Source organism: Hemicordylus capensis, chromosome 4, assembly GCF_027244095.1.
Source record: "Hemicordylus capensis ecotype Gifberg chromosome 4, rHemCap1.1.pri, whole genome shotgun sequence".
NCBI lineage: Eukaryota > Metazoa > Chordata > Lepidosauria > Squamata > Cordylidae > Hemicordylus > Hemicordylus capensis.
Window position 1 is genome coordinate 122,307,081 of NC_069660.1, and position 27,909 is coordinate 122,334,989.

The following is a 27,909-nucleotide window of genomic DNA, read 5'->3' on the forward strand; positions in this document are numbered from 1 at the left end:
GAGCGGATATCCAAAAACTTGTGAGCGTGTGCATGTGTGCCTTAGAGGGAACAGTGGATAAAATTTTTTGGTTATTGGACAACTCAGTTTTTACCAAGCATGCTCAATTTGTCCTCTTAAACACAGTTTCATTTGAGGAACGGTTCACCAGTTTTGAACCAAAAGTTTGTTACTTTGAAATAATTTACACTTACACACACACACACACACACACACACACACACACACGATGCGCATGAGACTGATCTTGCATTCTGTCAAGCTTGAAACAGAACATAAGATCTACTGAACAGTCCACCAGAACAACCGGTCGAGCTGGCTATTCCAACAGAACGACCCTGTTTTGTTGGACCATTCTGAATGCTGTTTTGGAATCCAAAGTCACGCTCGTCTGAGCAAGTGTGGCAGCCATTTACGTGGTGGTGCTGACCACACAAATGGCCACTGTGCATGCGCAGAGGCCAGAAGAGCACCATTTTAGATTCCAAAGTGGCGCTTGGAACTTTGAGTGTTCTGAGCACAGGATGGGGTCATTCTGTTCTGAGTTCGGAAGGGCATTCTGTTCCAAGCTTGGAACACTCAGAATGCCCGGTTGTGACCACAAACTGTTCTGCACATCCCTAACAAGCGTGCAAGCGCGCACACACACACACACACACACACAATTAGGTATTGAACACACCTGTTTTTTTAAAGTTTGGTAGCTAATTTTTCCTTTTTTAAAAGAAAAATCAGTACCACCCAAAATGCATATAATATATATTGTATTTTCTGTAACATCTTTAGATTTTTGTGTGTGTATACAAAAGGGAAAATGTTCTATTAAACATCATATTGGTAAATGTAAAGTTGTGCCATTAAGTTGGTGTCGACTCCTGGCCACTATTCCCTTTAAGGTGTGCACATGTGTGTGCGCTCACAGGTTTCTGGATGTCCGCTCATTTTAGATCCCACTCAGGTTGAATCAGGAAGGCCCCATTCTGAGTGCCTGTGTGTACACACTGCCTTGATACTGCCACCCAGGACAAAACTAATTCCGCACATAGATGAAAAAAATTAGAGAGACCACTGTTCCTGGCGACCACAGCGCCATGTGGTTTTCTTTGGTAAAATACAGGAAGGGTTTACCATTGCCGTCTCCCTGACAGTATGAGATGATGCCTTTCAGCATCTTCCTATATCACTGCTGCCCAATATAGGTGTTTCCCATAGTCTGGGAAACATACCAGTGGGTGTTTGAACCGGCAACCTCTTGCTCCCTAGGCAAGTTACTTCCCCACTGTATCTTTGAGTGGCGTCTGTAAATATGTATATATAGCAGCATTCATCTAAGGGCTTACTTTCATACTTGGTGATGCTGGACTAACTCTTTAGCACCTTTCAAATCTAACTTTCATGTTTTTCAGTGGGCAAGTTAGAGCCTGAAGTAAGTCAAAAGAGAGTAGAAGTCTGGAAAAATTGTGGGTTCTTTCTGCCTTCCTAGTGATCATGTAAACAGTAGCAGGGTTGGAATCTTTGGCATACAGAGACTGAAGTTCCCTGCAAACAAATGATGGGTGAAGGTCTCAAAATTGTGAGTGTTTGTGATGTGTTGTGACATGTGAGATAAACTACCTTGGAATTCCTTGTCATTGTAGTCAGTAATCACTAATACAAGACATCTTTGATCATGCATTGCAGGGCTAAATCTGTGGGTGGGGGCAGAATTTCAGTGTGTTCATGTTTTATAGTGGTACATATCTGCTAAATCTGAATGCATCATTGTTTAAGTTTAAATTCATCTATCTAGGCTTACTTTGCAACAAGCGAAAATTACAAATGTAGGATATAAGTTCATGGGCATATCAGTGTAGAGGCCATCCATCCATGTGGCAAATCTAATGGAACTTAAACCTCTTGCTGTTAAAAATAGGCATAGCAAAGGCGTCACTAAACTTAAACCTGTTACTTGTAAGTGGTGTCAGTCAACACACAAAGCTCTATGTCCCTCTCATTGCTGATGTAGATAAATGGTTAGTAAATGGCTTCTCAAAATGTGTATTATAGATTATTCTGGGCATAAACTTCAGTTAACTATTTGTGCTTTTTCTTCTGCCTTAGGGAGATGTGCGAAATATCGTTGTGTCTGAGAATGTGAATGTTGGACAGAAATTTGATTACTCTGACATGATGGTACAGCAAAAGTTGGATGAAGAAAAGGACCAAATTAAACGGGAAATAAGGAAGGAACTTAAAATCAAAGAAGGAGCAGAAAACCTCAGGAAGGTCACTACAGATAAAAAAAACTTGGCTTATGTGGACAATATTTTGAAAAAATCAAACAAGAAACTAGAAGAATTGCATAATAAATTACAAGAATTAAATGCCCATATTGTTGTGACAGAACCTGAAGATGTTGCAGGTATAGTACATTAAGTTAAGATGCGATTTTATAGTATATTTATAGGAGATTAAATCTCCACAAATTAAGCTAGTAGTAACAGAGTTTTAAATTTTTCTGAAAGTGTATTGACCATTCTGGGCGTAAACATCAGTTAAGCATTTTTATTATTTACTTGGTTACTTTTATTTATTTATCTCTCTCTTGCATTTGTAGACCATCCCAAACTTGTATCTCTGGGTGGTTTGCAACAACATAAAACAAATTAAAACCTAAGAACGTTAAAACAAGTTAAAAAGCTTTGGTGAAAAAAATGAGTCTTTCGGGACTTTAAAAATGTGGACAGAGATAGGGACGCTTTTACTTCCTTACTTCAGCAGGGAGCACATTCCAGAGTCTCAAGGCGGCAATAGAGAGACCTATCGCTGTGTAGCCACCCAACAAGCAGGTGGCAACTGCAAACAAATCTCTCTGGATGATCTCAATGGGCAGTGGGGCTCATGGCAAAGAAGATGTTCTCTTAATACCTTGGGCCTAAGCTTTTTTAGGGCTTTATAGGTTATACTATTTTGCCAGGAAACCTATTGGTAGTTCTTTTAGTATAGGAGTAATATGGTCTCTCTGCGATGACCCAGAGACCATTCTGTACCATCTGCACTTTCCGTACTATATACAAAGGCAGCCCCACATAGAGTGCAGTAGTCAAGTCTGGATGTTACCATTATGTGTGACACTGTTCTGAGGTCATTTATCTCAGGAAACAGATGCAGCTGGCATATCAGCCGAAGTTGATAGAAAACTATCAACCTCTGGCCACCGCCTCAGCCTGAGAGGTTTGGATCCAGAAGCACTCTCAGACGGCATACCTCTTCTTTCTGGGGAAGTGTGAACTGGCAGATCAGAATTGTCTCCTGAGTTCCAACCCTGCACAATAAGCACCTCCATCTTAATTGGATTCAGTGCTAGTTTGTTATCCAGCCCATCACTGCCTCCAGGCAGGCATTTAGGGAGGTTATGCTTTTTGGCCCTATTTGGGTCTGCTTTTAAATAACGGGAGTTGACTCAGAATTCTCAAGCTTCTTTACCAACATAAACATCTGTAGATAGAGCAACCACCTTCATTTTTACTAAGATGAAGAATTGCAGGTGGTCTATTCATGCATAACTATATTGGTTTGGCAGCTTATATAATATGAACAATGGATACCCCTGTTGGACTTCAGATTCCCTTTCTCCCTAGTGACTTTCCAGAAAAAGGAAATCTTAGGTTTGCAGATGAAAGGGAGTGGGATCTTCTGCTTATTGAGCTGAGAAGCTTCTTACAAGAGAGGATAGAAAAAAACCCTTCTGCTAATATGCAATGCAGACAAATTGCTGCTGCTTATTTACTCTGAGGAGATACAGTTCATCCTGCCTTTAACCAGTTTGGTGAATTTGAGGAAAACTGAGTATAAATGTTGGCTCAGTATATCAGCCAGACAAAAATTTTACTCATCAGATGGTTCCTCAAGCTACGTTGAGGATTTACTTATTTTTTCATTCGTCAAGCATCATTTTTCACTCATCATGAATGAGTAGACAAGTGGATTTCCTGACTCCTGAGCATATGGATATATGTGCAGAGTTCCTTAAGGACATGGAGTCCTCGTAAGGAGCAATGGATGGAACATTAGACAGAAAGCTCAGTTTGTAGCATTCCTTTTTGGAATGTGGCATTTGCCCACTTGGTTGTGCCATGGTATTGGCATAGACCAGCTTACAGCACAAGAAGTTTTGAAGTGCATTTTTAATCCCTTGTATATCCCTCAACAGTTGGAACCTGTGTCTCATTTATTTTGAAAAATGCTTAGCTTCAACCTTGCTTCATGCAGCATAAGCATAGGAACAACAAGTTTACAGATATTTCCATATGTAGATTCTTCTATTTGACAGTAGTTTTAGGTGTTGTTAACATTTGGCGGTGGTTCTCTGTAGGGAGCTGCTTCCAATATATTTTATCTACTTTTGAAATAAGATATTAGTTTTTGTTTTGTTTTTAAAATCACTCGATTGTGAAAGTAAATAGTAAATGCTTCCTTGTGAAATGCAGAGGAAGCATGGCCAGCATAACTATTACCACCTTGCCAAGTGGTGTTTTATAAACATTGCATGCTGTTCAGGTTATCTGTGAAAGCAGTACCAATCTTGTCCAAGTTGGTTAGGTTAATAAAAGTTTCTTTCTTTCTGTTACAGTGGCACTTCTAGCCACATGGTGTGAAACAGAAATTTCCCCCTGCTGTTTTTTTCTAGGACTTTTTTTCTTCTCTGAGAATTAGTAACATAATGAATTGACACAATACCAATCAAATTGGGTTGTTTTGAAGTTTTAATTTAACTTTTTTCAGGATGCTATCGCTAGGTAGCATGCATGAATATTATATTTTGTAAAGTTTTCAGTCTTCATCCCCCCCCCCTTTATATTTAAACAATGCAAGGTAAGTGTATGATATTGAGTAATCTCATCCTGAAATAATTTACACATATATTCCAATAAAAAATAATTTCCAAATTAAGTTTTGCATTTGCTTTAAGTGTCGTTCACTGGAGTCAGTTCCCCCCCCCCCCCAATATTTCTGGTAAAATACTTTGTTGTTTGTTTATTGGAAAAGATACTGGCATATTTATTATAGCACATTAACATGGATATATTTTTAAAAACTTGTGTTTAGTGATCTGCATCTGAACTAAAAGTCACACAGGGAACTTTTGGAAAACACAGGTGGCCCCAAAAGGAAGGGGGCAGATTGCTGAAATCACCCTTCCATGCATGTGTGGAAACATTCCCTGTGCAACTCTTACTTTTGATGTAGGCCACTAAATGTAAATCAAATAAACACACTAAATGAGATCCCAATTGATATTGGGTATCAGGCAACTTTCTGGAAAAACCCACATCACTTGTTGTAGCTAAGACTGACTTGGTATCAGAAAGATATGTTTGCTTTATTTAGGCTAGAGGAGGGATTGGTTCTTTTTCTCTCACAGTGCTGGAGGTCATCAGTAACAATGGATTATTATCCTCTACTTGCTCCTGGTAAAGAGGTTAGATTCAAGTAGAAGGGTCAGGTAACAGGAAGTCCATCCTCCCTCCCAGCAGGCATTGGGAGAAGGATCCCCAGTTCCTTTATTCCTGTCATTGCTCCTGACATATGAACTGGAGCTCTTGCTTCCATCCCATGTTCTCCTCCTCTTTGCATTTCTGTGGTGTGGTGAGCTTAATTTTTTTGTCTTATCTGTTTCCTCTTCTGCTTTCCTGCCAACAAACACCAACCTTTTAAAATTTCTGATCAGATCTGCCTGTAATTGCTGCCACCTTTTCCCTCCGCCTCATAGAACCTTCCCAGACATAGGATATTTTGGCCACTTCTCTTTCCAAGGAACTTGCCTCTGAGGGGAGAGGCTGCACCCTTGCTAGGCCAGGGTCTCCAAGAAGTGCCAACATCATTTGGCCTCACCTCAGAGCCAGCAGCCAGGGTGCGAAAACATAAAGGTGGCCGTACCATTTTGGGGTGCGGAAGGTGGAAAGGGCAAAGCCAAGAGTGAAGGCCAGACCTAAGCAAGAGGGCATCAGTCAAAGCAAGCAGCTGCTAATTCAGGCCATTTGCAGCAGCACGTGGCTCCCACAGGTGACAGGGAAACCCAGAGCAACCTGCCCCCTCACTCCTGCTCCAGCCTTCCACTCCAAACAAACAGGCGGACGCTCTTTGTGCTCCGCTGCTGGCCACGCTGGGCCCAGCACTGATTCCACTGCCAGGCCTTTGGTCCACCACTTGCAGTTCTGCCACCAGCCATGCAGGCTCCATGGTGCCCCCCGGTAAAGCTGCTCAGCCTCTTGCCTGGACACCAGTTATGCCACTGCTGCGTAGCATCAGTGAGGCTCCACATGGCTCTGATGAAGCCCCTCGCTCAGCCATGCTGCCGCTGCTGCTGTGTAACTCCAGTGAGACTGCATATGGCTCTGTCGAAGCCTCCTGGCCTCTTGCTCAGACATTCCACTGTGCAGCTCTGGCAAGGCTGTGTGGTTCCGGGCCTCTCACTCAGACATGCTGCCACCGTGCGGCTCTGGTGAGGCCGTGCCTGGCTCTGAAGAAGCGTCCGGGCCTCTCGCTCTGACATGCTGCTGCCGCACGGCTCTGGCAAGCCTGCGCAGGGCTCTGACGAAATCTCGGGGCCTCTCACTCAGACATTCCACCGCCCCCACGGGGCTCCAGCGAGGCTACACGTTGCTCTGATGAAGCCTCCGGGCCTCTTGCTAAGACGCCAGTCAGGCTGCCTCTACATGGTCTGGCACTGGTGCTCCAGGATTATTGGCATCAGTCAGCTGTGTTGCTGTTGGGCTTCGCAGTGGTTTTGAAGTGGGGTGATCCTGCTGCCACACGTCCCCATAGCCAGGACTCAGTACTCTCACATAGGGAGCTGAGTCCCAGCCAGGCTCCCGGATTGGCCAGCCGGGCTGTTAAGCCTCTGCCAACCTGGCCGGGTGCAGTGCTGGCACAGATGCAGTAGACTCCAGATCCCAACAACTAGGCAGCAGCGCTGGAGCTGGGGCAAGGGCAGCCAGACTCGACCTGTCAGCCAGTAAGTAAAACGGTGCTGGGATTGGGTTTTTCGTTATGAAGGCTCTTTCCTTCATAGGAAAGAAGAAGGATCTCTCATCATGAAGTAGGGCCCAGTCACTTCCCCCTTAAATTCCACAGCAGTGGCAATAGGGCCAGTGGGTTTAGGCCGCAGACCCTGATTAGCACAGGCCACAGGTCATCAGGAGAGGCAGGTTCAGCCTCTAATCTCACTGCTCCAGTGGATTTGAACTCGGAACCGGCCCAAAGGAGGAAGGGATGGGAGCTGTAGCTCAGCGTTAGAGCATCTGTTTGCATGCAGAAGGTCCCCAGTTTAACCCCTGATATCTCATCACCAGGTAGAGCTGGAAAAGCCTCCTGCCTGAATCCTTGGAGGGCCACTGCCAGTCAGTGTTGACAGCACTGAGCTAGATGGGCCAGTGGTCTGACTCAGTATAAAGCAGCTCTTTATACATCACCTTCCTTACAGGGGATTTTGAATTCTTACTAGCAAAGGCCAGGAGTGTCAGTAATGCTTCTTGATCTTCCTCCAAGACATCAGACACAGCCATCTGTTTCCTTGACCCACGAGGTCTTCCCTTTGCCCTCAGTGCAGGAAGCCACCATGTTATGTCTTAACCAGTGAAGCCATGTTTTCAATTATCTGTTTGCAGTCATCGATGCTGCAGTCACTGCCCTGGTTGCTGGAGCCCTCATGATTTAAGGTGGTGGTGAACGGCTCATATCACCCAAGGACAAGAAAAGTGACACCCTCCTTCATAAGTTACAGGAGGCTTCGGCCACTGCCATCAGGGCTGCAGCCTCTGCTTCCATCTTTGTCAGGCCACCTATCCTCTGGGCAAAGGAGTACCTTAATGACCTTTCCCTACGACAAACCAAGCTTAAAATGGGGCTTTAACAAAATCGCTAAGGCCGCTACCTTCATGGCACACGCCAGCCTAGACTCCCTTCATTCTTTCCCTAGGGCTGTGGCTATCTGTAGGTCTTTGTGGTTGAACCACTGGCATGTTGACCACAAGTGAAAGATGTATTATTTAGCTTCACCCCCACTTCAGGGGGAACAAGCTATTTGGGAAATCCCTTGAACCAATCCTGGCAGAGACACGCAGCAGGAAAAGAGCTGTAGAGAAATGTGCAAGCCTTTTACGCTACCAAATGTCCTCTCACATATCCAGGGCCCTCACTAAATTTAGGGACAACCAATTCTTTTATCCACCAGCACCCCAGTGGAATTCCAAAAACAGGGCCAGCCTTAGGACTTGCACCCCTCCTACAGCCTTCCTCAGCCGGGCCAGGCTGAACTGTAAGCAGAACTATCTCCTCAGTACTAGGAGAAGGCTAAAACTAGGCAGCTAGCTGCAGTACTGTGGCTCAAAGTAGGCCTCCTCCACTCACCTCCTCCTCCAGTGGGTTCTCAGTGTTTTGAGAACCCACTGGAGGAGGAGGTGAGTGGAGGAGGGTAAGTTAATAGTTGTAACTTACAACTATTCCTTAGACCGGCTTCCTTTCCCCCATATGATCACCTTATCACCACTCCCAGTCTTCAGTAATCCAAACAAACTGCATGTGATGGATCAAGCCATCCTTCACCTGTTCTAGATCCAGGCAATGGAGCCTGTTCCATGGGGAGAGTTATGTCAAGGCGTTGATTATATTTTATTATTGGCACCTACGCGAGACAGAACAATTTTAGATCTCAAACAGCTTCTTCAGCAAACCTAAACATCTCGGGCTCCATCCATATTCCAGAGCCATTTAGAACACTATTCTAGCATCTTCTGCCAATCGTATCTATCAGGATACCTGGGCTACCTTCCTCCAGTGGTTGAGAAGGAGACAAGTAGATCTGTCTTTGGCTCCTTTCTCAGATTCTAGATTTTTTACAGGCCAGCCTTGACCAGCGTCTTGGCTTTAATACCTTAAAGAGCCATGTTTCAGCCCTTTCCTTGGTTCTCATGCTCAGTCAGGATCCTCCTCCCTACTTCTCCACATTATGCATTCCCTACAAGCGTCTGGCAACGTTGCCCCCAGCCCAGTCCACAGATTTCCATCCTGGAACCATGTGCACTCATGCTTAAGGATTAATGCACTCATGCTTGCCCTGCCCTTGAGCTATATCTCTCCAAGGCTTCTCTCACAAGGTCATTTCTCTGGTCTCCATTACACCTGCATCCCGAGTTTCTAAACTGGGGGTGCTCTTGGTGCAGAAGGAATTCTGTATATTCCAACCGGACTCTGATCCTGGAAACCAATCCTACCTTTATCCCCAAAGTCAATTATCCCTTTCACCGTGCCAGGATCTTAACCCATCTCCCTTCTGGCCATCTGAAGGAATACCTGTGGCATACACTTGATGTGTGCAGGGCTCTGTAAATTGGTAAAACCAGGGAAATGCATTGGTTTGACTCAGTTTCTCATGTCTTTTCATCCTAGTTCTCTCAGTTTTTATTTATGTTTGTTAACATATTTCTATACCGCCCAAAACTTAAGTCTCTGGGCAGTTTACAACAACATAAAAACAGAAAGTAAAACATTAGTTAAAACAAAAATGAAAAGTTTAAAACATTACAATTTAATTTTTTTTAAAGAATATTTTAAAACAGCATTAAAACCATTAAAACAATATTAATGGGTTCTAAGGTAGCCAAGGCCAGCCTCGCACACCAGATCAGAGCGTGCACCACCGTGACATACCAAGCACTGTCCTTTCCATCACTGCTCATTCAACACTCAGTACATCCACCTCAGCTGCCTTCGCTGCACATGCTCTATTTAGTGAGATATGCAAGGCAACTATGTGGTTATTCATCTCTCCCTTCATCAGGCTCTATAAAATAAACCCCTTTGTCTTGGCACAGTGGGGAAATGACTTGATTAGCAAGCCAGATGTTGCCAGTTTGAATCCCTGCTGGTATGTTTCCCAGACATCGGGCAACAGCGATATAGGTAGATGCTGAAAGGCATCATTTCATACTGCGCGGGAGGAGGCAGTGGTAAACCCCTCCTGTATTTTACCAAAGACAACTGCAGGGCTCTGTGGTTGCCAGGAGTCGACACCGACTTGACGGCACACTTTACTTTTGTCTTGGTAAAAGATACTTCTGGCCACACAGTGCTATGGCAGTTAGTCACAACCTGATCCACTTCCCACCACACTTTACTGCTCTGGCATGTCCTGTTGTTACTAATGACCTCCTGTGCTGTGTGAGAAAGAAAGGTTGGACTTACCGTGAATGGTTCTTTCTATACAGTGTATGAAGGTCATGCAGCCCACCCATGGATCAAGTAGAGGTTCACTGGTGGGTCAGTTTTCTGTCTGCCTCCTTTTTGTACTTCTCTGTGTATACTCTTACTATGGAGTTGCGACAGGTCTGCAGCTGAGGATTCTGCTCCCAATGCCTGCTAGGAGGGAGGCTGGACTTCCTGTTAACTGATCCTTCTACCTGAATCTAACTGATCACAAGCAAGTAGAGGATGGTAACCCATTGTTACTGATGACCTCTCCACACTGTGTAAAAAGAACCATTCACGTCCAATGTTTCTTTCTCTACCTGTTGTATATTTATGGTCCAGACACTCGGGAAATCTGGGTTCAGTGATAGGCATTTGAATCAAGTGAGTAGAGTGAGCTTCTGAACAAATAGGATTCCAGATTTATCAGATCCCAAACTGATGTGTGTCCTGAACAAGATGACAGTGCAAATGTTAATATAAAATATCAGAGTGAGATGATGTGCTCAGATACAGTTGCTGAGGTCTCCAGTCTTTTGTATTAATATGTGACTGTATGCAGCTGGAAATTCTGCCACAGTGTTTCTTCTCCATCTTAGTGGCTTCAGGTTTCTGGGGCAGGGGGCAGTGTTATACCATGTTCTGTCAGCATTGTCATCCTTGCTCGCTTTCAGTTTGGGCAAGAAATGCAGGTGATATATCAGGTCTTGGCCAAACCAGAGGCAGGCTGCAGCTGGGGTCTGGTTTTGACACAGATGGATGAGGATTAAAAGGGCCAGACACAGATGATGATGTGGTTGAAGATGGGCTGATGCTCAGGTATCAGACAGACGAGGCATCGTTAGGCATGGGAGTCTGTGTGGCTGTTCTGTACAATAAGTTCTTCTGACTGCCGCCTTGGCTTCCCATATCACCTGATTCATGCAGAATGACTGACTGCAGTTTCCTGTAACTGACAGAGGAGCATTGCGGAACTGCAAGGCGTAGGCCAACTCTTTCCTCCCCCATAAGTTGCCCTGGAGATGCAGGAAGTAAGAAACTGAGGCCTGTCTTTAAGACCAGCACCTCCCCACTACCCAGGTACCTTTGTGCTCAAGGGGGCAGAGGCAAAAGGTTAGCTCTCTGTTGCCCAAGCAATGAAGCTACTGCCCTCTCAGCCGCACAAAGACATTTTGTCCACCTGGCGACGTGGCTTGAACCCTTGCCATCACTCTAGGGCTTTGGGGAGGGCGCTGCTCATCAGTGCTCTTGCTGTATTAATAAAAGGTAAAAATGGTCCTTGTGTAGAGAATGATGAAGGGGGGGGAAAGGACCCCAAGTGCAAATTTTCAGTTCAAATATATAGATAGCTTAGATCATAATTAACCACAATTTAATCACATATAAGTGGCTCTTTCTTTTGCATCATTCTTTTCTTTGTGAACCTCCCAAAAGGTTTTCATTTCCTTATGTAGAGAGTCAGCATCAGCCAAATGTTTGATTGTAAGCTGCAGACTTGGCATTGATATGTTGCTGTGATACTAAAGCTAAGGCTGCAGCTTACATTCAACCAGTTGCAGGTCTTCAGCTATTCTTGAGCATATTGTCCTAATGCTTCACATGCTGAACTTCTGAGATTCCCCACCCCTCCCTTGATTGGAAGCCTAATGCTCAGTTACTATTTCAAGCACTATAACTCCTATGAGGCAAGCAAAACTTCGGCAAGTTGGGAGCTTACTGTTTGGGGGCTGCACAGCTTAGTATTAATTGTTAAAATAAGATTTGCGGGGATGTGATCCTCCCACTGGCAAAGAAAACCCATTGTTTCTGTGTGCTATACCATTTCATTGTAGTTTATCATCTGTTCTCTCCAGTGTTTGTATTCCATGGTGGTAAAAGCAATGAGTAAATGTCATTGACTGCTGCAGAAATCTAGGCAGTAATATATGGATCTAGATAAAGACCAAGGATCTAAGTCTCCAGCATTTGGAGTTAGCCATGGATGCACTTGTTAGCAGTGCGACTCTGCCAGATTTCCAGCTGTACAGGCTGCTATAAAACCAGTATTGATGCCTGAGGTGCATTTGTAATAATATAGTATAAAATATTATGGCTTTAGAGAGAGTACCTAGAAGATTAAAATTAAGTTTATTTATTTATTTTATTTAACATATTTTTATACCACCCAAAACTTGCGTCTCTGGGCAGTTTACAACAAAAGAAAAACAGAGAGTAAAACAATAGTTAAAACAAACAAAAAGTTTTAAAACATTACAACAATTTAAAACTTTTTAAAACAATATTTTAAAACAGCTATGTTATGGTCCGAGACCAGAAAACAAACAGAAACAAAGGGGTGTGTGTGCAGATTTACAGAAAAAACAAATCAGAGGAACCCCGTTATCCTCAGGGGTTCTGGTCTCTGCTACAACTGCAGATAACGTGGCATTGTTTCAATGGGAATGGGCAGGAGGTTAGGTTCCTGGAGACTGGAGAAAAGGGCAAAAAACTGAAATTAAGTACCCTCCTTTGCTCCGCAGGTCTCCAGCTGTCTAGGAATGCCCTCCCCACAAGCCCCAAATCAGTAATTCTTCCACAAAAAATGTGGGGAAAATGTGGGTTTTTTTTTAATGAGCCACAAAGTGGTGGCCGGAAATGACCATGGAGATCATTTTTGGCCACCCCAAAACTGCAGATACGTGGAACTTAACTCCTTTTATTTCCGCATATGCCAAGGCCGGATCATTTGCTTGATCGCAGATGTCGGATCCGCAAATAGCAAGGTTTGCCTGTACAGCTTATAGATTACATCCACTTATAATATTATGGATACACTAAATCAGTACTTGGAGATGAACACTGCTCCAGGGAATCAAATTACAGATTTAACCATCTGACTCCTAATGGAGCGGGCCCTGGAGCAGCATTTTGAAACATCAAAAATAATGTCCTTGTTGGAGTCTGAAAGAAGAAGAGAGGTATAAAATTTATCTGAGCTGCCTGGGCATTTCTTTAAAATTGGGGTTATAAAAAGAAAACGGATGTGTCTATAAAACTGGCAGTGTAATAGATTACATAGTCCACAGTTTCAACCTCTCCCATCTGGCAGGGACAAATCTGATCTGCATAAAGGAATGTGGAGGTATCTCCCATACAGCTGATGGCAGCTCATGAAGCTGGGCTAAGGTGAAGCTCTCTGGTACTTCAGTGTTACAAGGTTGTAAAGTTATTTTGCTAGGGAGAAATCTTTACTAAGGTTTCCAACCTCCAAACAACGGGAGGCCAGACTCCTGTCCCTTTGCAAGTCCATTCCCAAATGTGTCATCTTATGGTCTTCTTTGCCTTAAAATAGTCAAGCAACAGCAGGGCTGGGAGGGAGATTTCACAACTCTGGAATTTCCCCTCTAAAATTCTCATCCAATCTGAATGGAAGCTGTCAACCAGGGTTAAAGGCACCAGTCCCACAGGGCAAAACATTCGTTTGAGTCAGAAATTGATATTATTTAACCAGGCTCGTGCCTCTAATGCAGGGCTGCTCAACTTCAGCTCTCCTATAGATGTTGGCCTACAACTCCCATAATCGCTGGCCATTGGTCACTGTGGCTTGGGATTATGGGAGTTGTATTCCAAAAACAGCTGGGGGTCCTAAATTGAGGAGCTCTGCTCTAATGAGACTGACCCTGACTTTATATGGAGTCATTGGGGACCAGTGCGATACTCCGAAGATAGCTTTCAAAAATGTTGACCTCCAGGGGGAAAAAATCCTTGTAAACACAAGACTGTGATCCATACAATAGTTGAGCAACTCTTTTGCCCTGGAACACACTATCCACTGGAGGAATAAATGACCCTCCATTTGAAAAATAGAATCTGAGGATTGCTGCTACACTTCTTTGGGCAGTCTCTGTGACATGGGCAATCTGGACCATCCAGAAGCTAGAGGCCTGGAAGACAACTCCCAGATATTTATACAGCCTAACTGTTCTATTACCACCTAATAGCGCAGCAGGGAAATGACGACTAGCAAGCCAGTGGTTGCCGGTTTGAACTTTGGGAGACACCTATATCGGGCAGCAGCAATATAGGAAAGTGCTGAAAGGCATCATTTCATGTTGCATGGGAGATGACAATAGTAAACCCCTCCTGTATTCTACCAAAGACGACCACAGGGCTTTGTGGTCGCCAGGAGTCAACACCATCTCAATGGCACACTTCAGCTTTGATTGTTCTGTATCATGGCTATTTATCTGCCATCAGTGTTTACTTAGATGCTTAGTAAAGAGCATGACTTTTGTTTTAGGATAATTGATGGTCAACTCTTCCTCTGGGCAATGGGTGGCCAAAGCCTGGAGGCCTCTCCTCAGCCCTACTTCTGAAAAAGAAAGAATAGCAGTATGGTCTGTGTATAACAGGGCAGGAATTGGCCTGTTGGCCAATTTTGGAGGATGAAAGCTAGTCAGAAAGAGCCTGGACCATTGAATTGATATAATAAACAGGAAGGGAACCAATATGCAGCCGGGCTTCATCCCCCCTGTTTGAAGGAACTAAGCATGACAGATGGCCCTGTGGATTACAATGTACCCTTAGATGGTTGTTTTCATGTAATCAGCAAATGAGCGCAGTAACCAGCAGTCTATTGCAGAGGCTTCCAGCTTCTTCCACAGTCTGTTCCTGGGTACGGAGTCAAACACTGATATGAAGTCCACAAATGCAGTCTATAAAGCTCGTCAGGACTTAGACCTATATTTCTCGGCCAAGTGCTGTAATATTAGACATTGATCTGCGGTGGACCTACCTACCCTAAAACCTGTCTGTTATTTGACCAAGAGTTCTCACAATCCAGCCAATCCCACTTCTTCCATCAAAGGTGCCTTGCATAAAGCTTGCCTGCCTAGAAGATGAAAATTGTGTTGGTCTACAAAAGCTCCAATCTAGTAATACCTTTATTAGGACCTATCAAAATGATTCAGGCTATAATCCTGTGTACATTTACATGGAAGTAAACCCACTAAATTCAATGAGACTTGCTTCCAAGTAAACATACATAGGATTGTGCTGAGAAAGTCTTGAGCAAACTCTAAAGCTCTCCAGAACATTTCATCAGACTGTATGTTAAGCATACCATGTTGGTGATTGTAAGAGAATGTGGGAATCTGGGGGAATGTGAGAAAGTGGGTGGGGATGCTTTCCAGTTTCAGGAAGTAACCTATAAGGATGACTGTTTCCTCATGCTAGAAAAGACAAAATTTAGCAGTTGCACTGTTGGGTCCCCAGCCCACAGAGAAAAGAAGTAAAAGAGAAATGTATATTATATTAATGAAGCTGAGGGTTGGTGCAACCTCCAAAATTTACCTAGTGCAGTTAGTCTGGATGCTACCCACTGTTTATAAAAATGGCATCCCTGAAACAGATTTAAACAGTTCCAGCTATCTATTTTCTCTGTGTTGTGCCACTTCAGTCTTGTTGATACTCTGTAGCTGTTGCAAAAACGTAGTAGCTTGCAGGGCTTGCCTGACAGGTTCATCTTGCATGTTAGTCGCACTCTGTTATAAGTCTTACTGTCAACTGTCAGGCTTGCACTACTGGTGCTGGGTCTGAAATGTTCCAGAGGCGAGTTGTCTCAGTTTGGCCACTGCTGTACCCCTTCTCCACCCTTTTTGTTTCTGTTTGACAGCTTTGTGGTGTTTGGTGCTGCTGGCTACTTCCAGTACAGCAGTATGAACCCATGTTGCTGTTGTACTGGTGGAGTGTCACAGGTTGTGGTGGTGTGTTCTTCCTTAATTTGAGAGTGCTGTGAGATGTAGAGTCAGACTCCTAGTTCTTTAAATGATCGGCTTGCTCTATAGAAGCGAACGTTTGCCATAACTAATACCATTTCTTATTAGATCTTTGAAGGCAAACTATATAAGGCATGCTTATCAAAGCATATGGTAGTGATCAGTGTTCCCTCTAAGGTGTGTGCATGTGCTCACAAGTTTTTTGATGTCTGCTCAGTTCATTTTAGATCCCACTCAGGTTGAATCAGGAAGGCCCCACTCTGAACGCACATGCACACACATTGCCTTGATACCTCCCCAGAACAAAACTCATTCCACACACAGATGGAAAAAGATTAAAGGGGACATCCGTAGTGATTTAAGTGTTTTACTTTGGCTACAATTCTGTTCTAATATCATAAGAAACTGTTTCAGCAGCTGTTTCAAGAGCAAGATTAGATGAGGGATTGGCATTTAAGTCTCAGTCATGAGGTAGTTTGCTTAAAAGTGGCGATACTGAATCTACCATTAGGCTCAACAAGCTTTCTGAAGAGATTGAAATTCAACAACATGAAATAAGCCTCTTTTCCATTGTAGCATTGTACATGTCTTTGCATTAGTGTTTAGGCTTTCTACCCAGTTCTCTATTTTACATAAGGTATTAGACTGTTCAGTTGGACACAGAGAGAGAGAGCACATTTCATAAACAGTAAGTGACATTTTTCAATAGGACAGTTAGACTGGTGCAAACTAGAATAAACAGTGGGGTTGTCAGTAACAGTGGGGTTGTTGGTTAGTATTTGTTAAAAATTAGTGTGTGTTTTATTTGTCTATATCGCTGTTTAGTCTTAGTGCCTTAAGCCCATGTGGACATGTTTCCCAATAAAGCTTTATATTATTCTGTGGAACAATGAAGTAAATATAAGAGTAGTATGCATCTGGAGGAAAAATGATTTGCTTCATTTCTTGTCTCCTGTCCACACTTAGTGGTATCTTTTATTTCACTGTGCATTTATATGATGCCATATAATATATACATACTGAAGATCTAAAAGGAATAAAGTGGGAGAATTCTGATGGGCGGTAGATTGAAGGAAATACAAAAGGAGATATAGCAAATAGGAGAATAAAATAATTAACATTGCTTGGAAAATTAATTTCTATAGTGGAGAAAATAAGCCTAGAGAATAATTTCAAAACACGTTTTTTCTGGACTCATATAGCTGTACTAATATAGAAATACGTGCATCTCCCCCCCCCCTTTTAAAAGACTAATCACTGGTGCTGTGTGAGATGTACTGGTGCTCCTGAGGAGTTAGACTAATATAGCACTGCTGCATGTGTGAGGGGTCGGCGTGGGATTTCCTCCCCTTCCACTGGAAGCACTGTGTGCTCCCTGAGAATATGTCCCTGAGGCTATATGACCCTCAAGCTCATATATTTGGGCAGCACAAGTGCTTCTGGGTGAAGAAGTTATCAAAATTCACTCATCACATGAGCAAGAGTGCAGTGTTCGTCAGGAACAACTCAGTAGCACCAGCACCTCTCATGTAGCACTGACGCTTTGTTAATCTGGATGTCAGCCAGTATTGACTGAACATGAGCCAACTTGTTGGTATCTATATTTTGTTAGTCACTTCTGGTAGATTTGAGTGTCTGAGGTAACCTTTTTCTCATAAATTTGGCATTTGAATACTGTTTTATTTAGTATGTATGTAGCACATTTTTATACTGCCCCAACCCAAGGTCTCAGGGTGGTTTTAAATGTCAAACGGAACCAATATTTAGATAACAAAACTTTGGCAAGAAGGTCATTAAAAAAAACTTTACAAATGGGATGGCTGTTGTGTGTATATTGCATTTCTCTTGAATGTTGGTGTTTCCTGAAGACATGGCATAAGAAAAATCTATGTAAGAAATTGCTGAACATGTTTAAAGTACAAATTCCAGGAACCCCTGTTGAGTGTAACATGCAGCAGTTAAATTTAACTAAATAATTATAAATAAGATTAAAATTAACTAATTAGCTAAGGATGCTTGCTGCTAATTGAAAAGCTTTGTACCATGCTGTTCCACCATCTGGGAACCAAAATTCAGAAGCTAATCTGGGTGTTTCCACCTTCCTTTTGAGCACACTGTTTTAACACAAAGATGTGTGCAGGACCATGACTCTTTTTGAATGGCAGTAGTCAGCACTTCAGAATCCCCAGAGACTTTTCTGTGAATTAGGCCCAGGAGGCCTTCATAGGAGATGACATGGAGAGTGGTGGACTCTCCTTTGGTTAAGCTTTTCCAGGATGGGCTGGACGGCCGTCTGTCAGGGATTCTCTAGGAGACGCCTGCACTGAGCAGGAGCTTGGGCTAGAAGACCTCCAAGGTCCCTTCCAAGGTTCTGTGATTCTATGTGGCACTTCTGATCCCTTGGTAGAAGAGTTGCACCTTGCAGAACTTGGGATGTGCCCGAACCAGTTCAGCGCCTCAGGATGGAGGTGTCAAACTAGTTCGGGCAGGCACACCCAAGCAGCTCCAGTGGGGCAGGGGTTAGTTCCTTTATTTCTCCACTGCCCCACCACTCATCCAGTACCAGCGCTGGCATGCAAAAGACAGCAGCCTGTGCGTGGCACATGGCCACCGTGCATGCTGACATCGCGCACAGGCCGCAGGGAATATGGAAGCAGACCTTCACGGTCTTTTGCACGCCAGCACTGGGGCAGCGAGGAGCAGGTAAGCACCTGCATTCCTCCTTTTTAAAGGAACCAATCCCTGTCCCTCCTGCGGCTGCCGAGCCAGCTCATGCACATGCCTATGCAGAACTAGAAATGGTATATTCTCACCACACAGTAGCAGTGAAGTTCTACACACACTTTCCAAATGTGATGTGAGAAGCTTTCAGGATGTGGTGCAAGGTTCAGTTGGACAGGAAACTCTAGTTACAGTTGCCCGCTTCCCTGCACCAGAATATCTGAAAGCAGATTTACAATACTCTTTCAGCTGCAAGGTCAGTTCTAGGTTGAAGGACCCTGGGGCAAAGCCCTGTGCTTGGCCTCCCAATGGTGCACTTGACCACTCCTGCCCACCCCCCACCCTGATGGCAGGGTGGCAGCAGTGCTTTGTGCTTTATAAGAGTCATGCTTGTCTGCCACCATTCTTTTTAGCAATGCAGTATGTCCACCTCATTGCTGTGTCATCAAGTAATGGGATGAGTGCATTGCATTGTTTGTTTAAGGTAGCTGCCACAAAGCACTCATCACTGCCACTGCCCAGGCTCTCAAACAAATTAGATGCTGGACAGGGTATCAAGACTGGATTATGGACATTTTAATGATGCTCAGGCTGGATGGCTCCTGATGCATCAAAAGGATTTGTATCAAAAAAGTATACACAAAAGGGGACTCCCCCACCACCACCACCACCATTACATCATCCTCCCCACTGTAGTCTTCTGTGTTCTTCCTGAAGCCTGGAGACCATTGAGAACAGGATACTTGAAGCATTGGAGGTTACAGGAGAAAGCAGGAATCTGCCAAAATTGGGCAAAGGCACGTTGTGCAATTAGGTGTCCAGCCTATTCTGAAAGGGTTACTACTCCTGATGACATCAATGTAGTATTTGCACTTATTAAAAATAATTAAATGAAGCAACAGGTTCATAATTGAGGCGTTGTTTCCCTCCCCCCCCCCAAGGACACAGACCTGAATCTGGATGCTCAGGTGAGGAGAGCTGATCCTGTGGTAGCAAGCGTGAATGCTAAGCAGGGTTGCCCTAGTTTGCATTTGAATGGGAAACGTGTGAACTCTGTAAGATATTCCCCTTGGGATGGGGCTGCTCTGGGAAGAGCATCTGCATGCTTGCATGTGGAAGATTCTAAGTTCCCTCCCTGGCATCTCTAAGATAGGGCTGAGAGAGACTCCTGCCTGCAACCTTGGAGAAGCCGCTGCCAGTCTGTGTAGACAGTACTGAGCTAGATAGACCAATGGTCTGACTCAGTATAAGGCAGCTTCCTATGTTCTATGTTCCTATGACAATAGTGTCAGGAATGCTTTTTACCAACTTTGTCTTGTACACTGAGTGCATTCTTCCAGGAGAAATCAGACCTGGCACGTCTTTCTCACACTTGTCGCCTCCAGGTTAAACTACTTGATGTGCTGTACTTGGGCTGCCCTTGGAGACTATCTGGAAGCTTCAACTGGTCCAAATTATGTCTGTGAGGGTGCTGTGCTGAGCTGCCAATACAGACATATTGCACCAAACTGTATTGGCTTCACTAGTTACCAGTTTGCTTCCAGGTTCAATTCAAGATGCTGGTTCAGGTTCAATTCATTTCAAGATGCCACTACACATATTGGAAGCATAATATCTCAGGAGTCTCATTTCCTCCTGCCCAAATGAACCTGCCCAGTTTCACTCCAGAGGCTGGGGTTTTTTTGTTGTTGTTTTTTTTTTTGTTTCACTGCTCTCTTAAATTTGATGGGTACCTTAGAGAGGGGCTGCTTGACATCCAGAATGTGGAACAGCTTCCCCAAAGAAATATGTCTGACCTCTTTTACTGCCATTCTAAGTGGTGGGGAAGATAATTTTATGGTTTTTAGGATTCTGAAGTGTATTTACTGCTTTTAACTGCTACCTAAACTTTTCCTTATTCTATTGAAAATTTGATTACAAATTGGGCTTGATTCTCTTACTTTCAGTATGAGGAATACGATCTTTAGATGTGTGGTAACTTTTGAGGTGCTCCCTTAGTGGGCACAATTGATCAAAAGTTAATGAATAAAATTGTTGGCTTGGAAAACCAATTTAATTATCAGCAAGTAAATAAACCTAGGTGAATTTTTCACTGGCCCCAATACTCTTGGAATGAAGCTAGACTGCCCATTGACACACACGCTGTGGGTAGTATAGTTTGGTTTGTAAAAATCACAACTAGCTCTGCAAATTACTCAGTAGTCTCTAAAGTCGTTAATACTAACCAACAAGAACATGTTTTGTTTTTTCATTAGAACTTCAATGTGTGTGTGGGGTTGGCTGACTGCTTATGTCAGTTCATCAATTCCTTTCAATAATCACTTCAAGCAGCACAATCAGTGCTCTCCTCTTCTGCTATCTCAGGTGTTCCTAGCATAAGAAGTAAATGGCTTAAGCATTAGGCATTGCAGTCTATATATCATATAGTTACTGCTGTTTGTCTTGTATAAGCAGATACCCCTAGTAAGCATGCAGGACATAAAGGTGGTGCACTGAATCAGCATTCTGTTTAGAAAGAATTTAATGCAGTCAGTATTATTCTCTGCTTCTATCTGGGATGTCTCTCAAAGATTTCTTATGGCTATTGTTAGCTAATGTTTTAATTGTCCAGGAAATGTTTTCTAGATTGTGAGTTTGGGGTCACCAAAACAAGAAGTTGATTATCATTTTGGGATAAGAGAATCACCATACAAAGCAGCTTGTTTGAGATAGCCAGCACCCCATCTGAAAAACTGACAGTTATCACATAAAAAAGAAGAGTGCCATATTTTTCTGGTAGAAAGGCCACATCGACGTAAAAGCCACACCATTGAAAAACGGATGAAAATTTTAAAAATCACATCAGAAACACTGCATCAGCATAAAGGCAGCAGCTAAAGCACCAAGTGTATACACACTCACCCCACATGGGGGAATTTCGGCCCCTTGCTCTCCCCCCCCCCGGCCGAAGTTGTCTGTTCGGGAGGAGGTGACCAGGTTGGGCCCACGGTGAGGCCATGGCCATATTTAGCTGCCAGTACAGACCCTGCAGAAGGTACCTTTAAGTGGAAATTAGAAGGTGCTTGCCTCCCTGTATCGCTGGCCCTGAAATCTCTTCCCAGCAGCGGTGGAGGATCAGTTCTGCCACTCAGCTGGTGCATGTGCTGCTTGCAAGAGTGGCTGCAACTCAGTGGCGGAGCTGCTCCGTCACCACTGCTGGGAAGAGCTTTCAGGGCTGGCAATACAAGGAGGTCAGCACCTCCTAATTTCCACGTAAAGGTGCCTCCCGCTGCCCCTCATGGCACTTGCACTGGCTGCTGAATATGCTCATGGTCTTGCTGCGGGCCCAGCCTGGCCACCCCCTCCCAAGCAAACAACTTTGCGGGGGGAGCAAGGGGCCCAAATGCCCCCACATGGGATGCGCACAGCACTCCATAGGAAATGGAAAGGCGGGGGAGCATGCAAACCCAGGGCCAGGAAGGCCTAACTGCACTGTCGCTGCTCCTCCCTCCTGACCACGTGGAGCCTATTGTTGGTCAGAGGGTCCTGCTGAGCTGCTGCTGCACCTCCTTCCCTTGCCCCTTAATTCTGGTGTAAAGGCCACAGGCGCCTTAAAGTAACTTTTACAAATGTATGTTTCGCAGCCTTTCTACTAGAAAATACGGTAGTTATGATCTTGAACAAGGGTGTTCGTTATTTTGATGTGTTACTATATGCTTAATGATCTATTTATTTATAATAAATTTTATATTTAGTTTTCTTTCCCATTTTTAGGATAGATATATTCGGAACATTTGCTTGTTGTATAATTGATCTGTTTTGTATTTCATAGATTGTCCCAGAACCCCCGATACACCAAACAGTGACCCTCGTTTCCCCACCAGCAACAGATTGATGGCCTTAAAAAAACAGTTGGATATAGAACTGAAAGTAAAACAAGGAGCTGAGAATATGATCCACATGTATTCAAATGGTTCATCAAAGGTAAAAGTTAAATGCCCCATTTTTGTAGCTTTTATAAAAATGGCAGGTGTGCTTTTCAGTTGAGGAAATTAAATCATCTCAGGCAAGACCCAACAGTGCAAAATAAATGAACTGCCTCTACAAAGAATAGCATTTTGCCCATTGTGGTCAAGTAATTCAAGCTTGGTCACATTCTCAATAGAATGTCATCTGTGTATCATGATTTTTTTAAAAAATCAATTGAGAGAGCTTATGTGTGTTTTGAATATCTTATTGCAAGATGGTGGTCTGTATAATGTTGCAAATTGTCTTGTGTCAATATATTGTAAGGATCTATGATGTTGATACATTAAAGTACAATTTGTGGGTGCTCCTATAAATTTCTTTCCCTCTCTCTCTTTCTCATGCACACTCTTTTGCATCAGGGGAATACCTGCTTCTTTTGGCAGGATTTATCAGTTGAAGATTATCTGGGATTATGGTGTGAGGTTGTCTTTTAAATAAGTAAATAAATTTCTCTTCTACTGATGCTGCCCCCTAACAAGTGTTCCAAAAACAAGCAAACACTGCATCTGTTCCAAACCCAGGGAATACAACTGGTCAGAAACCATAACCTGAAGCCTGAATGCTGGGAGTGTGGAAAAAGAACTAAAGAAATGCAGATTGCTACAAGTGAACTGAATGGATTGCAGAGACTGAGAGTTGGCAGTTTGAATTGCTTCCTGATGGCTCACTGACCTTTTTGAAACTCAATTTGTAGCTTCGCAGGCACTGTTTCAGTTATACGTGTTAAATTACACTGTTAATCTTACTACAGCATTTCTAACATGGAAGGAAGCTGTTTCTCCCAAGCTCCTTGCCATTACCGTCAACTATTAAAAAGCCATCTTTTCCCTAAAAGCTGTACCAGTATATGTGTGTGAGTAGCATTTCGGTGTGTTTCATTTGTGGAAGCATCTTCAGTATTCTCTACTGCAAACATTGCAAATCACATTCTGGTGCAAATCCTGTTATGACTTATTTCTGGAACCAATGAATGCCTGTAACCATGTCATGGGCTTGCAGGAATTTAAGCCATGAGTTTATATGTTCCACATGTCATCAGAATCAACACAAGGGCACTTTGATCATAAGCAATGTATTACAGAGTACAATAGTGCAACATTTTCGTGTTGGTCTCTGTGTGAACTTTTGAATTCTGCAGTAAAGCAGTCTTGTACGTTGAGAGCTTTTCACTCTGTCACTTAAATTGCTGGATTATACCTTTAGGTTTGATTTTTGTTTAAATGCTTCTCCATCTTCTGTTGAAAATGGATTATACCTTTTAGGTTTGATTTTTGTTTAAATGCTTCTCCATCTTCTGTTGAAAATGTTAGAAACTTTCTAACAAGTGGAAGTTAAGGTACTTGATACAAAGAACTCTGAAAAGTGAGAATAAAAATGAAAGGAAGACGCTTCAGAATGTATTGCAGTACATAGTAGTCCCAGATTATACTGATTGCTGAAACATTCTGAAAAAGAAAGCATGAACTATTGTTTGGATCTCTTTAGGAATTCAAAACTTAAAAACATTTTCTCACTTTATTTTGCTTTTAGGATAGAAAGCTCCTTGCTACAGCTCAACAGATGCTTCAGGACAGCAAGACCAAAATTGAAGTTATAAGGATGCAGATTCTTCAGGCAGTCCAGACTAATGAATTGGCTTTTGATAATGGTGAAGCACTTCAAAGAAGAACTTTCTCAAAACTTATGCTAGAATCCTAGCTGTTCTCCAGTTAGCAAAGCCATTAGGTCCAAGCCCACAATTACACGGCCAGATCTATATGCTCAGTTATTCCTCCTCCTCCTCCCTTCAGCCACCCAGCAACCCAATCATCTGGGCCATTATGTGTCACAAAGAGAAATTCTTAAACATCTGATTATCTAGGTTCCTATTCCATTCCTGTTTTATTCTACAGCAGGCCTGCACAACATAAGCTCTTGTGGGCCAATCGCAGCCTCTCCCTAATTACTTATGGCCTCCTGAGAGAATTCTAACTACCCATTGTTTGGAGCCCATCGATTCTCAGATCCACCCAAGACCATCAATAGGGGGTGTAGGAGAGTGCCTGCTTCACTAAATCTGGGTAATCCCAGCACATACAAGATCCAGAGATTGGCCAGTAGGGTAGATATAGGCATAACAATCTCCTCAAAGAGCTGGAATCCTGTGGCACCATTTCCAACTTAGAGTGGTTGCAATTAATCTAATAATTTAGGTTAAAATCCTGAGGTGGTGGAATAAATTGTACTACTTCAGGTTGCAGATGCAGGGTGGTGGTACCATTTTGGCTTCTCTACGTGGAAATAAACATTTAGATAGGCGATTTCCCACCTGCTACCTAATATACTACATTTTGTTCTGCCACTTCGGGACTCTACCACAATATTCCAATTATGCATGTGTAGGCCAGGTCTGAGACTCTGGGCTTAAAGTATGCTCGTAGTTTTCTGGGGCTTTGCTATCGGCACCAGGATTGGGGAGCAGCATTTTGGTACAACATTTCACTTTAGTTTGCTTAATGTACTAGATTATAACTGTGAATGAGTGTGCTGTTCAACTTTCTCCTCATTTCTGTGCTCATCTGTTTAACAGTCAAGAATGTTAAAAGAACCAGTCTAATGTGTACTAAATATTTGTGTGTTTTTGTTTGTAGCAAAACCTGTGATAAGCCCGCTTGAACTTCGAATGGAAGAACTGCGGCATCATTTTAGGATAGAATACGCAGTAGCAGAAGGAGCAAAAAATGTTATGAAGTTGCTTGGATCTGGAAAAGTTACTGACAGAAAAGCACTCTCAGAAGTAATTTTTACCTAGTAATAAAATTTCAACTTAAGCAACTATATTTAAATTATTTTCTTAACTCTTTTCTCTTTTTTTTATTGAACAAGGCTCAAGCAAGATTTAATGAATCAAGCCAGAAGTTGGACCTCTTAAAGTATTCATTAGAACAAAGGCTGAATGAACTCCCTAAAAACCATCCCAAAAGCAGTATTATCATAGAAGAGCTTTCGCTTGTTTCATCACCAACACTAAGTCCACGGCAAAGCATGATATCTAACCAGAATCAATACAGTACTTTATCGAAGCCAGCAGCTTTAACAGGTGTGTTAATGTCCATTGGTTAAATTTAGAAATGTATGGGTATCGAAAGGGCATATGTGCACACACATGCATGTGCTATACTTATTCTATTTTATTTTATTTATTTATTTATTTATTTACCGCCCAAAACTTACCGTCTCTGGGCAGTTTACAATTAAAATCATTTAAAACATTATATCAATTACAATTAAAACATGTAAAGCCCAATATTAAAAATATTAAAACGATAAATCTAATTAAAAGCCTGGGTGAATAAATGTGTCTTCAGTGCCTTTTTAAAAGTTGCCAGAGATGGGGATGCTCTTATTTCAACAGGGAGCACATTCCAAAGTCCAGGGGCAGCAATGGAGAAGGTTCATTCTCGAGTAGCCACCAGACAAGTTGGCGGCAACTGCAGACAAACCTCTCCAGATGATCTTAACAGGCGGTGGGGCTCATGGCAAAGAAGACGTTCTCTTAAATACCCAGGGCCTAAGCTGTTTAGGGCTTTATAGGTAATAACCAACACCTTGTATTTTGCCCAGTAACGTTTCAGCAGCCAGTTAGTTCTTTCAACACAGGAGTAATATGGTCTCTCCTAGATGACCCAGAGACCAGCCTGGTTGCCACATTCTGAACAATCTGCATTTTCCAGACTACGTACAAAGGCAGCCGCATATAGAGTGCATTGCAGTAATCCAGCCTAGAGGTTACCAGCATATGTACCACAGTTTTGAGGTCAGTCATCTCAAGAAACAGACGCAGCTGGCGTATCAGCCAAAGCTGATAAAAAGCACCTCTGGTCACTTCTCAACCTGGGACACCAGGGAGAGTTTCGGATCCAGAAGCACCCTGAGACTGCGTGCCTGTTCATTCCAGGGGAGCATGACCCTATCCAGAACCAGCAGATCAAAATCACCTCCCAAGTTCTGGCCCCACACATTAAGTACCTCTGTCTTATCTGGATTTAGCCTCGGTTTGTTATCCCTCATCCAGCTATTACTGCCTCCAGGCAGGCATTTAGGGAGGTTATGCGTTCTCCCGATTATGTTGAAATGGGAGACAAAAATCCACTCCTCTCAAAATCTACTCCTGAAGACTCAGGTGTCACCGGACACACTGTAGAGGAGGGCTGCACAACTTCAGCCTTCCAGCTGTTGTTGGACTACAACTTCCATCATCCCCAGCCACAGTAGCCAGTATTTGGGGATGCTGAGAGTTGTAGTCCATCATCATCAGAGAACCAAAGTTGTGCAGCCCTATCATAGAGTATGTTGGAAAGAGTTGCAGTGCAAAGAGGAAACTGAAAGGAAGCACCTTCAGTTTCTGCTTGGCTAAGGGATGGTTTTCATCTGGCCTGTGTCTTTTTTGTGATCCTTTTGGCTTCTCATATTGAAATTCTGGTCTTCTGTATAAAACACATATGGAAATTATTCACTCTTTACAGGCAGAGTGCCTATATGTATATGTACGTATTTCTCAAATTTGTAGACAAACCTAAATGTCCGTCTCTGGGCAGTTTACAACATAAATAAAACTAATTAAAATGAAAACCTTAAAACAATTTAAAAGCACAGTCAAATTAAAAAGCTTGAGTGGTAAAAATGAGTCTTTCAGGGACTTTTCAAAAGTTATCAGAGATGGGAGGCTCTTATTTCAGCAGGGAGCACATTCCAGAGTCTTGGGGCAGCAACAGAAAAGGCCCATCCATGTGTAGCCACCAGACAAGCTGGTGGTAATTGCAGACAAACCTCTCCAGATGATCTCAAAAGGTGGTGGGGCTCATGATGAAGAAGACATTCTCTTAAATACCTAGTCCCTAAGCTGTTAGATGTAGATATATTTTTAAGAACATAAAGTACATGCAAATCAATAATTGTGACCTCATTGTCCACACTGACTTCTGCATACCTTGGTTATAAAAATTCTTTTTTATATAGAAAATGTTTTTCAAGAGATCTTGAAATTGTTATTGTTTTAAGATGGTATAAGGGCGATGAGATACACATTTCCACACTTCAAAGCTTTTTTTCAATGATCTTTAATGCGCAATTGAAAGTTAAACTTTTAACTTTCAATTGCACATTAAAGGTAATTGAAAAAAGTTTTGTTACTGTTTTAATATTTAATATATTTCAA

The 27,909-nt window shown here is 42.9% G+C and overlaps 1 protein-coding gene across 4 annotated transcripts in view; it reads left to right on the top strand.

Moving 5' to 3' along the window:
* The window catches only part of PKN2 (protein kinase N2), an 86,666-nt gene that overhangs the window by 30,375 nt on the left and 28,382 nt on the right, over positions 1-27,909 (top strand). For 2 of the 4 annotated variants that reach the window (XM_053247842.1, XM_053247841.1), the window contains exons 2-7: positions 1,407-1,573; positions 2,101-2,401; positions 22,516-22,667; positions 24,243-24,360; positions 25,343-25,488; positions 25,578-25,791. In XM_053247842.1, coding sequence (XP_053103817.1) covers positions 1,550-1,573; positions 2,101-2,401; positions 22,516-22,667; positions 24,243-24,360; positions 25,343-25,488; positions 25,578-25,791 — 955 coding nt within the window. In that variant the 5' untranslated portion in view covers positions 1,407-1,549. The remainder of the gene's footprint in view (positions 1-1,406; positions 1,574-2,100; positions 2,402-22,515; positions 22,668-24,242; positions 24,361-25,342; positions 25,489-25,577; positions 25,792-27,909) is intronic. The other 2 variants (XM_053247840.1, XM_053247839.1) reach the window with 1 other exon arrangement.